The sequence below is a fragment of the Orcinus orca genome, chromosome X (genome assembly GCF_937001465.1).
Source record: "Orcinus orca chromosome X, mOrcOrc1.1, whole genome shotgun sequence".
Taxonomy (NCBI): Eukaryota; Metazoa; Chordata; class Mammalia; order Artiodactyla; family Delphinidae; genus Orcinus; species Orcinus orca.
Window position 1 is genome coordinate 4,574,724 of NC_064580.1, and position 16,813 is coordinate 4,591,536.

At 47.5% G+C, this 16,813-nt stretch overlaps 1 protein-coding gene across 3 annotated transcripts in view; it reads right to left on the minus strand.

The window, feature by feature from the left end:
• The window catches only part of PUDP (pseudouridine 5'-phosphatase), a 357,188-nt gene that overhangs the window by 307,980 nt on the left and 32,395 nt on the right, over nt 1–16,813 (minus strand). For all 3 annotated transcript variants that reach the window (XR_007474854.1, XR_007474855.1, XM_004265426.4), the window contains exon 2: nt 15,589–15,807. Coding sequence is in view for 1 of the 3 variants with exons in the window: in XM_004265426.4 (XP_004265474.1) it covers nt 15,589–15,807 (219 nt within the window). In the remaining 2 variants the exon portion in view is untranslated. The remainder of the gene's footprint in view (nt 1–15,588; nt 15,808–16,813) is intronic.

Sequence of the window (16,813 nt, forward strand, 5' to 3'; positions counted from 1 at the left end):
AAAGAGAGACAGCACTACAGGTCCTTAAAATCATTAAAAACGATACACAAAATATGACAAGCAACTTCATGTCAATAAATTTGCTAACTTAGATAAAATGGACACGTTCTTTGAAAGCTAGAAACCTCACTCAAGAAGACGCTAATAACCTAACTAGCCCTAGGTCTATTAAAGAAATTGAATCTGTAGTCAAGAACCTTCCCAAATCTAGGACTGGATGGCCTCACTGGTGAATTTAGCAAGCATCTCAGAAAGAAAGAAGAAATAAAGAAACTGCAAGAAATTGGAGGGAACGCTCGCTTCCCAACTCATTTTATGAGGCCAGCACTTTCCTGATACCAAAGCCGGCCAAAAGTCACACAAGAAAACTACAGACCTGTATGACTTCTGAACACATATGCTTAATTTCACACTGAAAGGAATTTCCAAACAGTGTGAAAGTATTCTACGTGAAGGGTTTCTATGGGGTGTGAATCTATCATGTGAAAACATGAAAAAAACACAGCATTCAAGATTGTCTGCAACAAGCACTGATTAACAGCATGGAGAATTACACTTACTGGTTAAATTTCAGTAAAAAAACCCTTTACTTAACGGATGAATTAAGATGGATGAAAGAATGCCTATAAACAAACAGACATCCAATAATCACCTCTGTCTGGATACGGTGATTAAAGTTGAGTATCAACGTGATTTGAATTTAAAGCAAAATATTCAAATTGTATCACACAATAGTAAACCAACATATTAAAAAATAATGGAGCATATTTAAACAGATGCTTTCTCTAAAACCTACTGGAAAAAGAAAACTTTGCTGGAAAAGTTCTCTGGTGCTACTGATTTTAAAAATTTAAATATAGTTTATCTCATTTTAGCTTATCCTTCTAACATTTCTAGTTCTGTGAACATTTCATAATGTACCTAATGTAACAGCAGAGTACTATACATAAATAAGTACACACCAATAAGCCTATATTGGAGTGAGTACTCAACATTTTTTTTTTTTTTTCCCGGTACGCGGGCCTCTCAGTGTTGTGGCCTCTCCCGCTGCGGAGCACAGGCTCCGGACGCGCAGGCTCAGCGGCCATGGCTCACAGGCTCAGCCGCTCCGCGGCATGTGGGATCTTCCCGGACTGGGGCACGAACCCGTGTCCCCTGCATCAGCAGGTGGACTCTCAACCACTGTGTGTGGCTCAGTTTTGTCCACTGTCACACAGCAATGATTAATGTTCCCGGTGGTGGAGTTGTGAAGGAATGCCTGTGAAGGGGCCTGCATGTAAAAGCACACACAGGAAGGTAAGGCCCCAACAGATGTCAGCCATGGTCACCACCATTACATCGCACTTCAGGTTACAGTCAGTAATGAATCACTCGAACGTCCTGATACATTATTGCCTGACTCCTTCAGAAATTCTGTATCATTCATTCATTCATTCACTCATTTATTTTTTAAGTGAACAAAAAATTTTTGTTTTTAAATCAGGGAAATAATCTTTTAAAAAATTAGGCCTATTCTGTTTGGGTTTGAAACACACACACACACACACACACACACACACACAAACCTGAAACACTTCTGTATCCTTTAAATACTGTACACCAACTTTTTCTTATTCAGTCACTGTGAGAAGTAAAAGACTGAAAATGTGAAAGGAGTTCTGTCCTGTGGAGAAGCTGGTTCATTAGGTACATAAATGAAATCCACTCAACAGCTTGTAGCCTTGGTGTGCTTAAGTCGGTTTCAGGGCAGGGCAGGAAGACAGACAGCTCTTGCTACAAAGAAGCCACACTCACAGGATTGACCTACAGGGGAAGAAATAAGAAATGTGGAGCATCAGGGATCCTGACAGAAGAATGTTTCCGTTTGACTTCATCCTAGACACCTAAGATTGGTGAGAAAGGACACAGAGGCTGCCACGAAAATGGATTTGAAAACGGAAAAATGCAGAAAAGATAGCGGACATGAGTTCTTTCAGGCGGTGCCGTGGAATTCAAGCATTGAGTGGGTATATCCATGAAACCTCTAACTAGCTCAGGCATCATTTGTAACACTTCACCCTGAACCCAGCGAGGGTTCACTCCCGGGGGGAGTGAACAGGACCCAGGGGCAGATGATACCACATAGCAACAGATACACCATGTGTTTCAGGAAACACAGAGCGGCTGCTGAGTCTAGACCTCTGCAGGGATGCATAGGAAGGTGAGGGTCATGTCACGATGTCAGCCCGGAGGCTCAGCTGATGCAAGCGCCCAGTCACGTGGCAGGGGAACAGACACCCACACCGTCCTGGCACGGGTGCACTGTGCAGGGCTCTGCTCAGCCTAGACCTCCACACGTGCATTCCTCAGACAAGGCTCGGCCCCTCCTCACCCCGACTCGCATGTGTAAGGGCGTAGGCAGACCACCTCTCCTAGACGCTGACTGTGCCCCTGCCTGAAAGGTGAGCAGCCCAACACCACAGTGCTACAGGTCACAGGGATGCCACCAAGGGCAGTGGGTCAAACGGTGGCCCCCCCAAAGATATGTCCGAGTCCTAAGCCCTGGTGCTTCTGAACGTGAACTTATTTGGGACAAGGGTCTCTGCAGATGTGATGAAGGACCTCCAGAATGAGATCATCACGGATTTACGGTGAGCCCTAAATCCAATGAGTGGTGTCTTAACTCTGTTCCTGCTGTTATAATAAAACACCACAGGCTGGATGCTCTATAAACAACAGAAATTGATTTCTCACAGTTCTGTGGGCTGGAATTTAGATCAAGGTTCTAGCAGATTCAGTGTCTGCTGAGGGGGCCCTCTTCCTGGTTCACAGACGACTGTGTACGCCCTGTGTCCCCACATGGTGCAAAGGGTGAGGGAGCTCTCTGGGGTCTCTTTCATAAGGGCACTAACCCCATTCATTGTGCTCCACCCTCATGACCTAATCACCTCTCAAAGGGGCCACCTCCTGATACAATCACACTGGGGCGGGGTGGGTGGTGGTGGTTAGGGTTTCATATATTATGAACTTGGGGGTGAGGGGGGATGACAAACGTTCAGGTCATGGCAACTGGTGTCCTTATAAGAGGAGAGACACAGACACAGAGGAGAAGCCACGTGAAGATGGAGGCAGAGATGGGAGGGAGGCGGCCAAAAGCCCAGGGATGCCTGGAGCCCCCGGAAGCTGGAAGAGGCGGGAAGGATCTTCCCCTGGAGTCTCCGGAAAGAGTGCAGCCTGCCCACACCCTGATCTCAGACTTGTGGCCTCCAGAACTGTGAGAGCATAAACCTCTGTTGTTCTAGGCCACCAAGTTTGCAGTCATTTGTTACGGCAGCCACAGAAACTGTGGCCCCAAGGACCCAAGGTAGCAGCACTGGTGGTGGAAACTAGAAGCTGGGGCCTTGATTCTGAGAAGACGACATAATTCATGACTATAAACATGAACGTGTGCTGGCAATGTTTCAGCAATTGTTAGCAATCAAGGGCAGAGCTCAAGAAAGAAAAAGGAAACACACACACACACACACACACACACACACACACACACGGGAAGAGAAGCCTAGCAGCTGTTCTCGGCATCAGTGGGAAGAGGCTCCAGGAACCTCCAGCTGCCACCTCAGACCCAGAGACCAGGTCACTCCGCTGGGATCAACAGCCAGGAGGTGCGAGGGTGCTGGGAGCTACAGGAGCAGGTTCTCAGAGGGGGGATCTTGACACCTCTCCCTCCTTACGGAGACCTTTAGCAATGCCCAGATTTTAATGTCACTGTGGATTCCTAAGGAGTGCTTTGGAAAGGCATGATCACAGGGCATGAGTTCACATTCCAGGGCAGATAGGGGAGACAAGGTCCTGCTGACTCACCCTGAGGGTCGCCCTTTCCAGGGTGGATTCTAATTAGGATTCTTACCTAAGTATGGGAGGATGGTGGGGACAACCAGACATTCCACCCTCCTTCCCAGGGCAGGATTTGGAGAACAGGCCCATCAAAGGCAATGACAACTCAAGTGAAGGGTCGCCTTCCAAGACGAGCAAGGCCCAGGAGCCTGAAATTTCCATCCGCCCCATAACACACTAAGTGGGACCTGACACGATGCCTTCCCAGTCTACCACTGTATTTAGGGCAGTGATTCCCCAGCAGAGACAATTTTGACCCCCGCCCCCTGGGGCATCTGGCCAAGTCCAGAGACACTGTTTGGTTGTCACAACTGGGGGAGGGGGGGCTCCTGGCTCTGGTGGGTGGAGACCAGGGATGCCGGTCATCATAGGCAGTGCCGTATGCAATGTTCTCAGTCAGGGCAGTGTAGGAATGGCCTAGAAGTCCAGGGGTCAGATTCCTCACTCTTCAGTTTACTTCTCCAAATCTGCATCCTCACCTATAAACTGTGAGTAAGAGCAATCCTGCCTACTTCACAGAACGAGTATAAAAACTGCAGATGATATAAAGATATAGGAAGCATGTTCAGTTTTCAATTCCTACACAAACAGGAGATGATGGAAAGAAAGGTGGGTGCCTTCTAAGCAATTCGCATCAAAAATGGATTGATTTCCTTCACCTGATGCGTCCAATAGAGACAAAAGCAGCGGAGTGCATTACTGTGGCTATCAAACTAATCTGAAAGTGATCAGCCCAATTTTGTGGGGGCCAGGACAGTCAACTGAGATAATTTTCCACTGTCAACTATTTTTTCCTTGCTGCCATTCTGCAGAAGTTTCAACACTGTGGCCAGAGTTTCTGTGCATGTTGTTTTTTCTGGGCATTATCTCAAATATAAAATTCTTTTTTTTTAAATTAATTTATGTATTTTGGCTGTGTTGGGTCTTCGTTGCTGTGTGTGGGCTTCCTCTAGTTGTGTCGAGCAGGGGGCTACTCTTTGCTGCAGTGCGTGGGCCTCTCATTGTAGTGGCTTCTCTTGTTGCGGACGGAGCATGGGCTCTAGGCGTGCGGGCTTCAGTAGTCGTGGCTCACGGGCTCAGTAGTTGTGGCTTGCAGGCTCTAGAGCGCAGGCTCAGCAGTTGTGGCGCATGGGCTTAGTTGCTTCGCGACATGTGGGATCTTCCTGGACCAGGGCTTAAACCCATGGCCCCTGCATCGGCAGGCAGCTTCTTAACCACCGTGCCAACAGGGAAGTCCTCAAATATAAAATTCTCGGTGTTATCGCCTATGTCCTCGGGAATGGTCTGGTAAGGAAAGAGAAAGTCTTTCCCTGTGTTCCTGTCTAGGCTGCTGCAGACATGCCGAAAGCACCAGCGCCTGGAAGGCTGCAGCAAGCCCCTAGTGAGGGTCCCCTCCTTTCCATGGGTATCTCTCAGAGGAGGACTCTGTGGTGAGGTGCTGGAGCCCCACTCAACATGCCATGACACTGGGACTAAGGTCCCACTGAGTGTGTGCTCAGGGGGGCACGGAAGCAAGGCCCTTCCCCTAGTGGCTGTGTGACTCGGTTTGGGGGAGAGGAGACAGGCACAGCTGTGACATTTACGGAAAAATTCTTTGTACAGCATGCAATTACCACCATTTTCTACCTCGCCTGTCCAGGAACTTTAACAAAATACAACTTCGTAATCCGTGAACAGCTTCTGGTATTTAAAAACAGAAACAAAATTTTTTTTTCTTTTTTTTCCTTTTTTTTTTTTTTTTGCGATAGGCGAGCCTCTCACTGTCTTGGCCTCTCCCGTTGCAGAGCACAGGCTCCGGACGCGCAGGCTCAGCGACCATGGCTCACGGGCCCAGCTGCTCCGTGGCATGTGGGATCTTCCCGGACCGGGGCACAAACCCGCGTCCCCTGCATCGGCAGGTGGCCTCTCAACCACTGCGCCACCAGGGAAGCCCGGAAATTTTTTTATTGTGGTAAAATATCATGAAGTTTACCATCTTGTGCATTTTTAAGTGCACAGCCAGTGGCATTCAGGAGCTTCACCTTGCTGTGCAGTGGTCACCACCAGCCATCTGGAGAACTCTCTCGCCTCCCCAGACAGAAACTCTGTCCCCAGTGAACACTGCTTCTCCCCCGCCCCGCCCCGGTAACCTTCACACCACCTTCTGTCTCTGTGACTCTGACCACTGCAGCTGACTCCTGTCAGTGAACTAACACAGTATATGTCTCTGCTGTCTGGCTTCTTTCCCTGAGCACAATGTCCTTAAGGTTCACCCGTGTTGTAGCCTGTGTCAGAATTTCCTCCCTTCTTAAGGCTGAATAATATTCCACTGTAGGAATATAAGACATATTATTTATCCAGTCATCCATCAGTGAATACTTGGGTAGCTTCAAGTTTTTGGCTATTATGAGTAATTGCTTTCCATTCTTTAAAAAATACAATATTTTTCATTTCTTGAAAAGCAAGCCGCAGCTGAAATATTTTGTCTGTTGTGCACCGCATCTCCGAAATAATGCTGGGAGCAGATCTTCCAAGATTGAAAATAAACAGACTAATATACAGCTGACCACTGAACAAGAGGGGTTTGAACTGCACGGGTCCATGTATAGGTGGACGTGTTTCAACAGTAAACACTACAGCGCTACACGGGCCGTGGTGGGTTGACTCGGCAGGTGAGGAGGAAGTGCAGACACGGAGTGCCGACTATAAATTACAGGTGTTGTCCAAGGTTCAAGTGTACCCGTACTGTCTGTGCACACACTGCGTCCCCACTGCTGGGTGGGTCGTCTACGGGGAAGCTGTGGGATGCGGGGCAAGCCAGGCGGCCCCCTGAAACCTGGCCGTGTTCACTGGGACGACAGGTCACTCCTCACCCCACACAGGTGCCACCCACCCCGAGTCCGCACCTGTGCAGTCAGCACCTGCTCCTCAAACACCCAGAGCCTGTCCAAGCGGCTGGAAGCCACTCTCCTCAGCTGCCGACGCCCGTGACTAAACCATCATGGCCATCTATCTACCCATTTTCTCTCCACTGAATTGAGAGGTCTTTCAGTAAGGACTTCTTTTATCCATGATCTCTTCCTCCCAAGTATTTAAAAATCCACAGGGGAACCGCCACACATTTAAAAACAAACTGCAGCTCGTTCATTTGAGAAAAACCTTTACGCCCACAGTTAAGTAATAGCTAGAATCGCAGGAAGACAAGACATATATCTTGTGGCTTAGTCTAGGATGTCTCTGTTATAATTTAGTAACAATTCAGGCACCTGGCAGTCTTTGAATGCCAGAACATTTAAACCAGGAAAAAGGAGTAACGTCCATGTACATCATCAAATAAGTCAGTACTCTACAGGACAAGGGGAACCAGAATTGTAAAGGTCTGTTACTGGCATTACTGACCAGCAAATGATTTTGAAGGAGCGTGGCATCGTGATTGTGGTTTGTTACCACGTCCATGCTCAATATTCTCCTTTCACTGCTGTTGTGATTGATTTCATGATGAGAAAAGCTAGGCGTAACCTGAGACTCACACCTTCTCTCTGTATGTGCTGTCTGCTGGATTCTTTTTATGTTTGCAATTCTACAGCTTCGGTGCTTAAGTAATAATGAAACTTCAGTTCCAGTCCTGGTTTGTCAGGTGAATGTTAATTTTTGCCAGTAACGTCACACTGTCACCTCACATGGGACTGCAGTCCACTGAGACCTTCTGACTCCACCTTAGGTCAAGCCCTCACAGTCTGGTCCTCCTCCCAGCTAACTCTCCCCTGCTGTCGTCATCATGCGCCATAAACCCAGAGGAATTCCCCCCCACGCCGCATAGGTTTCCCTCTGGCACATCATCTCTTCAAAACTCCCACTGGTTCTAGAAGCAGCAGACAGCTTAGCTCAAGACTAAAGACCTAGTCGAGCCGAAGTCCTTGCCTATCTCTCAAGCACATCAGTAAAAGACTAAGCTTCGAGCCGCCTCTATCTCACCTGCTCTCCGCAGTTTCCCCAAAGTTCAAGCCCCCGTCCCCAGCACAAAGCTGCCACTGCCCCGAGAACATTGTGCTTTATTTTCCTCCACTCCCCTTCCACCACTCTTTTCTGAATTTCTCTTTCTGATGTAAAACTATATGTTACTGTAGATTTCCACTTAAATGGATATGCATGTATCCTAAGCTGATTATACACACCTTTCTTTAATGTGCCCATGAGCAGCCACCCAGCCCCAGATGCCCTTAAGGACTGAGTAAAGGAAGAGGAAAATTACAGGATGACCCTAAGGAAATGAGTGCCTTCTTGCCAGGACGGTGGACCGTGTGTTCAGAGAGTGGGGCGGCAGGAGCCGACAATGTCTGCTAATAGCCATGGGGGACTAAGGGCATAAGACACACGAAGAATAAAGTAGAAGAGAGAAGCAAAAGGAGGGGGGTGCGGGGGTGGAGACACATAATTACCCAGGCCAAAGCAGGCTGGCAAAGAAGAAACGGGCTTGGGTAGAAGTGGGACTGGGGCCCACACCACGGAGAGCGGTGTCCACTTTGCGGCCGGGCTGTGGTCATCAGGGGCGCTCCGGGAGAAGAGCACAGGTACCTGCTGTGCCCCGGCAAGGCCCACCCTCCTGCCCAGGGAGTCCCCACGTGTGCCGCTCTCCAGCTTATGTCGGGGGGCCGCACTCCACGGTGGACACGGCTGAGTTCCTGGTTTCCCGAGGTGACCTGGGCTGCAGAGCACAGGGAGGCTCCGCTGATGGGGGAGCGGGGACCGGCCGTCCCCAAGCCGCAGAGGCCTGGGCACCACAGCCTCGGCTGCCCAGGGGGCCGGGGATCAGCGTGCACTTCCGCTCTTCTGCTGGGTGACCTCCAGAGCAGGAGGGGAGAGAAAAACCCGAGGGAGCGCGGTGTGGCGGGGGGGGGGGGGGGGCTGGCACCTCCGAGGGGCCCGTGTGACGGGCAGCGCATGGGCCATTGCTCCTGGGCTCGGCCTTGTCCCCCTCCTGTCCACTGGCTCAGATGCCACGCCCTGGGCTCTTCCTTGGGAAATCCCCCCATCCCAGCCCGTGAAAACGAGCAGGAAAAGTAGAGAGCCAGGCCAACAGGAGAACCTTCCAGGGGGTTTCACACCAGAAGAGGCACCGACTTTATGACTGGCCTTCTACACCAGTTACTCTCGCTGAATTATGCCAAAATACATCATTTCATCCATCTCAAAGAATCCATGACTGAAGAAATGTGCTTCAAAACACAACGGAGGTACCAGCATCCTTCATGGGGACCCTGTTAAAAAGGTTTCCTTACGTCCCATGGCAAAAGTTTTTCTTACGTTAGGCCACATACACTTCAATACTTCTTATCAAAAAGTTGTGCCACTGGGGCTTCCCTGGTGGCGCAGTGGTTGAGAGTCCGCCTGCCGATGCAGGGGACACGGGTTCGTGCCCCGGTCTGGGAAGATCCCACATGCCGCGGAGCGGCTGGGCCCGTGAGCCATGGCCGCTGAGCCTGCGCGTCCGGAGCCTGTGCTCCGCAACGGGAGAGGCCACAACAGTGAGAGGCCCGCGTACCGCAAAAAAAAAAAAAAAAAAGTTGTGCCACGATTCAGAAGATGTCTCTTCCCAGAAAATAATTAGACCTTTCTCTGACCTTCACCCTATATGTCATCAGTAAGGCATGTGGTAAATGCCTACAGAACACACTGGTCAAAAGTATCTCCCTCCCAGATCATTCATGACCACCTCAAGGAGAGGCATCCACAGCATTCCGTCATTAGGCTGCTGATAATCAAGTCATTTGTGCCTGGCCTTCAAGCCCCACGGGCCAGCCCTACCCTCCAAGTGGCTGGACCCAGGCAAGGACACACCCGCGTCACTATCAGGGGCTAATTGCCTGGTGCCTGGCCCAAGGAGGGCACACCTACATCATAATCAGGGCCTGCTTCCCCTGGTAACTGGCCCAGGCAGACATGCCTGCATCATAATCAGGGCCTGCTACCCCTGGCAAACTGCCATGCCTTCCTTGCTAAGTACCTGCTGGGGCCACAGCTCTCACCCTGAACTGAGAGTTTCTTTCTCAAAATGAAGGATATTGAATTCATAATAGACCGTCCCTACAGAGAGACTTCTTTTCTAATGAGCTCAAGATGCCTTCCACAACCTAAAATGCCCCACCAGAAAATACCTTCAGAAAGAAAAGAAATGAAAGTCAAGGGTTATGCTATCATCCACAGCTGCGTGATGGTAACAAAGCGGTAAGTGAACAAGATGAAAACCTAGACCTAGAAAGAGGGCAGTGGTGACTTTTTCTAGTTATAGTCACCACACCCTGGTCTGCCCAGGAGGTCACCTTTCCGGTGGAATTCAGGTTTGGCTCAGATAAAAGAGGGGATGGGAGGAATGCAGTAGGGGTGGAAACTAGGGGGCAAAGCACGTCTTTTTGGGTAGACAACTTGATCTCTGTCCTTACTGTTTTTGCGACTAACATGTTACAGAACAGAAGCTCTAAGGAAAGGTGCTTCCTTAGGTTTCCACACGGCCCTTCCTTCGGCTCCACAGCCCATCCTGCCTTTTTCCTCCTGTTCTTCTTCCCCTTTGGGGGTGCGTATAATTACCAAATACTGCTTGTCATCCTAACCCACTCAGAACGTCCAGTGGCACCTTCTGACCTCCGTCCCTGGTCTAACCGAGCACCCCAGCACGATTTTACATGTCTCCTGTCTGGTGCATTCTTGGGCTTTTCTTTATACTCTTGTCATCTTCTCATGCTTAGCTCACCTCCCAGTTACGTGTGTGCGAACGACCTCATGTTTTCAAGGAGACACTTTAGAAGCACTGGTAAGTCCTCACTCTCAGCTGTGAGGCTAGTAAAAGTTTAAGTATACACAAAAATTCTTAGGCTAAAAAGCCAGATTCATGACCTTGATCGATCAGTAAATAAAGAGGTCCTCTACCCCTCTTGTCTAGAAGAGGTGAAGGAGTAGCACAGAAAGAAGAGTCATCACAATGAATGGGGTTAGTGAGTTCTGTAGGACTAAACTGTCTTTGAAGAACCAGTTCCTGCCTCACTTCTACGGTGGAGGTGTCTGGATTCAGTTCTCTTCTTTTGCTACCTACGATTAGCACCCTACTTAACTCATACCTAGTCACTGGGAGAGACAAATGAGGACACTACAATGACTGGATCACCAAGCAGATTTCATAATATAGACTTGTTGGCAATCCAGCCAAACAACCAGACTAGCTGAATGAGACATAATATTTTCTTGGAATTGTAGTATAACATATCTCAAGTAAATCTGAGAATATAGGACAAAAACTCTAGAAGGAAAACCACCTGAAAGGCTTGGGTGGATGAGGAAGAAAAAGGGTATTTACATTTCTAAAACATCACAGGCGCTTTGTATGTTAAACCATGAAAGAGACTCCAGGTCAAATATGAACTGTCTAGACAAATCCTTAGCTGGGTTAACCAAGAAAAAAAAAAAAACAGGACTCATAACTACAATCAGAAATGAAAGATGGGACATTAAAACCAATGCCACAAAAATAAAAAGGATTAAAGGAGAATAATACGAAAAATTGTATGCAAACACTGGATAACCTAGAAGAAATAGATAAAGATATACAACCTATCAAAATCAAAGCAAAAAGAAAGAGAAAGTCTGTTCAAACCTCTACTTATTAAGGAGATTAATTCAGTAATGAGAAACCCCCCAACAAAGAAAAGAGGACCAAATGGATTCACTGGAGAATTCTACCAAATTTTAAAGAATTAATACCAATACTCCTCAAACTCTTCTCCACAATTAAAGAAGACGATATACTCCCAAGCTCATTCTATGAGGCCAGCATTACCTTAGTACCAAAGCCAAACAAAGAAACTATAAGAAATTGATACAAATATACTCAGCAAAATACTAGCAAACTTATTTAAATAGCACATTAAAAGGATTATACATGATGACCAAGGGGGAACACAAGGATGGTTCAACATACGGAAATCAATGTGACGTACCATATTAACAAAATGAAGGACAAAAACCACATGGTCATCTCAACTGATGCAGAGAGAGCATTTGACAAAACTCAGCACCCTTTCATGATATAAACGCTTAAACTAAGAATAAAAGAAAACTACCTCAACATAATAAAGGCCATATATGAAAAGCTCACAGCAACATCATTACTCGGTGTGAAAAGGCTGAAAGCTTTTCCTCTGGGATCAGGAACATGAAAAACATGCTTTCTCTTGTCACTTTTATTCAACACAGCACTGCAGGTCCTAGCCAGAGGAAATCAGGCAAGAAATAAAAGGCATCCACGTTGGAAAGGAAGAAGTGAAGTTATCTGTTCACACATGACATGCTCTTATACGTAGAAAAGATTCCACACACATACACAAAACTGTTAGAACTCATAAACAAATTCAGCAACATTGCAGGATACAAAAATCAACATGCAAAAATCAGTTGCATTTCTATACACTAACAATGAACAGCCTGAAAAGAAAATTTAAACGCTTCCATTTACAATAGCATCAAAGGGAAATAAAAGTTAACCAAGAAGGTGAAAGACTTGTACACTGAAACAACAAAACACTGCTGGAAGAAACAAATAAATAAGACACAAATAAAGAAGACACACATAAATGGAAAGACATCCCATGTTCATGGACTGGAAGATTTGATACTGTTATAATGTTCATACTTCCCAAAGCGATCTACAGATTCAGAGCCATCCATATCAAAACTCCAAAAGCAATTTTTGTAGAAATACAGAAATCCATCCTAACATTTATATGGACCCCCAATGGAACCTGAAGCGCCATAACAATCTTGGAAAACAAGAACAAAGTTGGACAATCTCACACTACCTGATTTCACAACACATTACAAAGGTACAGTAATCAAAACAGTGTGGTGCTAGCACAAACACAGACATATAGACCAATGGGATAGAATAGAGAGCCCAGAAAGAACTCCTCACACATATGGCCAAATGAGCTTCAACAAGACTACCAAGACCACTCAAAAATGGGGAAAAGACAGTCTCTTCAACAAACTTGTGTTGGGGAAAGTGGATATCCACGTGCAAGGAACAAAGCTGAACTCTTACTTTATAGCATACACAAAAATTAACTCAAAATGGATTAAAAACCTAAAGGTAAGAGCTAAAACTATAAAATTCCTGAAAGAAAACATGGGGAAAAAGCATTATGACACAGGATTTTTTTTTTTTTTTCAGTATGCAGGCCTCTCACTGTTGTGGCCTCTCCCGTAGCGGAGCACAGGCTCCGGACGCGCATGCTCAATGACCATGGCTCACAGGCCCAGCCGCTCCGCAGCATGTGGGATCCTCCCGGACCGGGGCACGAACGTGCGTCCCCTGGATCGGGAGGCAGACTCTCAACCACTGCACCACCAGGGAAGCCCTACACAGGATTTTTTTAGTATCTTCGATATGACACTAAAGGCACAGGCAAGAGCAGAAACAGCCAAATGGGAGTACATCAACCTTAAAAAGTTCTGTGTATCAAAGGACACAGTCAACAGATTGAAAAGGCAACCTATGAAATGGGAGAAAATATTTGCAAATCATGTATCTGATAAGTGGTTTATATCCAGAATTTATGAAGAATTCCTAGAACTCAACAAGAAAAAAACAAATAACTCTATTAAAAAATGGGCAAAGGGGGCTTCCCTGGTGGCGCAGTTGGTTGGGAGTCTGCCTGCCAATGCAGGGGACACGGGTTCGTGCCCCGGTCCGGGAGGATCCCACATGCCGCGGAGCGGCTGGGCCCATGAGCCATGGCCGGCTGAGCCTGCACGTCCGGAGCCTGTGCTCCACAATGGGGGAGGCCACAACAGTGAGAGTCTCGCGTACCACAAAAAAAAAAAAAAAAAAAAAAAAAAAAAAAATGGGCAAAGGACTTGAATAGACATTTCTCCAAAGAAGACATGCAAACGGCTAACAACATATGGAACAATGCTCCGCGCCATTAATCATTAAAGAAAGGCAAAATCAAGAGAGAATCACTACACACACAATAGGACAGCTACTATCAAAAAGACAAAAAATGACAAGTGTTGGTGAAAATGTGGAGAAACTGGAACCCTTGTGGGCCATTGGAGGAAGAATAAAATGGTACAGCCAGTATAGAAGACAGTTATGGTGGAGCTTCAAAAGACTAAAAACAGAATTACCTTATAATCCAATAATCGCACTTCTGCGACCATACCCAAAAGAAAGGAAAGCAAGGTCTTGAAGAAATATTTGTATATACATGCTCACAGCAGTGGTTTTCACAACAGCCAAGAGGTGGAAGCAACAGAGTTATCTATAGACAGATGAAGAGATAAACAAAATGTAGTCCGTACAGTGGAATAAGATTCAGTCTTCAAAGGGAGAAAATCACATGCTACAACATGGATGAACCTTGAGGACATTATGCTAAATTTAAAAAGCTAGTCACAAAAGGACAAATACTGTATGAGGCACCTAGAGCAGTTCAAATTCACAGAGACAGAAAGAAGAAGGGTGGGCGCCGGGGGCCGGAGAGGGGGAGGAATGGGAGTTAGGGTTTAATGGGGACAGAGTTTCAGCTTTGCAATGTAAAAAGTTTGAGAGATGGAGTGGTGATGGTTACACAACAACTTCAACATTCTTAACACTACCGAACTGTACACTAAACATGGGTAAGATGGTAAATTTTAAGCTGTGTCTTGTGACATGCGGATGTGTTTCCATCACTAAAGTTCGTCAGGATTACTGGGTGTGCAAGCAGCCCAGAGGCAGCTGATGAAGGGAGTGTGAATCGCGGTGCTTGTGCCCGTGGTGAGGAGTGTGTGTGTGTGTTATCCAAGAACAGTCCACATGGTTTCTGTGTGACACAGGCAGCGGTATTGGCAGGGCCCTTTGACAGAAAATTCTCTGGCTCCCGGGAATACTCAATCTGCCCCTCTGGATACGTGTACAAATATAGATAACAACACACGTTTCAAAAATGATGATGACTCACATGAATACAATTTTGAATCCAAAATTTCTGCTATAACTGTAAACTTTTTCTCCCTTAGCACCAGGAATTCTAAAGACTGAGTTTTCACCTTTTCTCCTAGAAAAATCTTAAAATAATACTTCATTTTTAAGCATTTTTTGTCCCTATAATCTAGAACATTCTTGACCTTCTCACTTGTAGTAAGAACCAGCAGGCAATTCCGTTGTGATCAACCTTCAGTTAACATGCTCCAAGGGAGAAAAATCATCTTCCCTTTCAAAGGAAAACAAGTAAAGAGAGCGATAAAGGCCATACAAACAGACATGTCAGAACAGAATTATGCCTTTAACTTAAAAAAAAAAAAATTAAACTTCTTTGGGGAGATTTAGGTGCTTGCTTATCATCAACATGTTAAAGTTTGCATAGCTGCTGAAACCTTAGTCGGTGTTACCTGATTGTGAAAAGAAAAAGCCTTCTGTCAGGAATGTAATCTTTACATAATACCCATGCAAACACAATGCAAATGTTTTTGGACCTCAGGAGTCAGTGAAAGGAACGCATATTCTTTTAAGAAGCCTTTAAAAAGACAAGATTGAATCGCAGCACACAACAGCATCCACCAAACTCTCTCTCGAGCCCCTCTGAGCCTCACAAGGAAGAGAATTTTCCAAGAAGTCATCAAGACCAAAGGACAACCCTAGCATGCCCCGCATGAGTCTGTGAGAGTCACTACTAAGGCGAGAGACACGATGGCAGAGGGCGGCACCTGGCATGAGCGCGGCGGTGGGGAACACCTCCTTCAGCTTCGCCTGGCTGGCTTCCACCAGCTCCTCCTTGGACGTCGGGAGCTGCAGGGTGTCTACGATGATCTGGGCCGCCTCCAACGCCGTCTTACCCATAACAAGGGACTTCACATCCCAGCTGTATTTCTTCCCATAGCGACCGCAGACTGCCTCAAACACCACTGAGTACAGCCGTTCGGTATCTGCAGACACAGTGAGACGAAGACACAGAGGCTTTTAGGGTGCACGCGGTGGTAATGCCAAGTCTACATCAGAGAAGCACGTGTGTTCACAGTGCAGGTCAAGTTCAGGGTAGAAAGCTCTCTCGGGGAGACCTATGGACGTGAGCGAGACGTTCTCAGGCCATGGGGACCAGACGATGCCCTGGGCAGCCTGCTCTCTGCTGCTCGGGAACGTTACAGGCTGGCCCAGAAAGAAAGTCTCTAGTACGGTGAAACTGCCTTGTCTACGCGCACGCACGCATCTGGGCCTGAGCACGCGCTTGACGCCCTGAGCTGGTCCTCCCAAGCGTGCACCGTGACGGCAGCACGCAAGGGTCTGTGTGTGTGCCCTCTGCTGTTAGGGATGTGCCCCGAGGAACTACTCCCACCCGGCAGGAGCGCCTGGCCGCGGGCGGAGCAGTGAAGTGCCTACACGAGGACAGAAACTTGTGCGCGGCTCTGAGTAGGAACACACAACTCCTGTGCTTCTCGTTTCCTCTCACGGGACCAGATCCCTCACGGCACTTGTGTCATCAGGCATGGGGGGCGGGGGGCTTCGTCCACCAAGCCTTCTTGCAACAGCGGCAGCGTTTCCTGCAACGTACCTGGATGCTGTCGCTCTGTGGTGAAGGGATCATTCCCAGGAGGCCGCCACCCACCCCGTGGCTGCTTCTTCCGGCAGCTGACCTGCCCTTCCCCTCCCCACCCGCTAAATGTGTCGTGCTAGGGCCTCCCTGTAGGCTGCTTCCCCGGACAAGCCCTGGACCCTCAGCCCCATGGTGGCATGCTTCAGCCTTGACGATGACCAGCAACAGAAAGAGCTTTTCTTTCTCCTCTGCTTTCCAAGGCAAAATCATCTACAGCTGCGTATCAAGTAGGCTCAGCACTTTAACTCTTTGGGTCCTCACCGTTCTACCACGGGCTGGATTCTGGGGGGACGGTATAAGACACACAACAAAAAGATCTCAGATATCCACCCTCAGACATA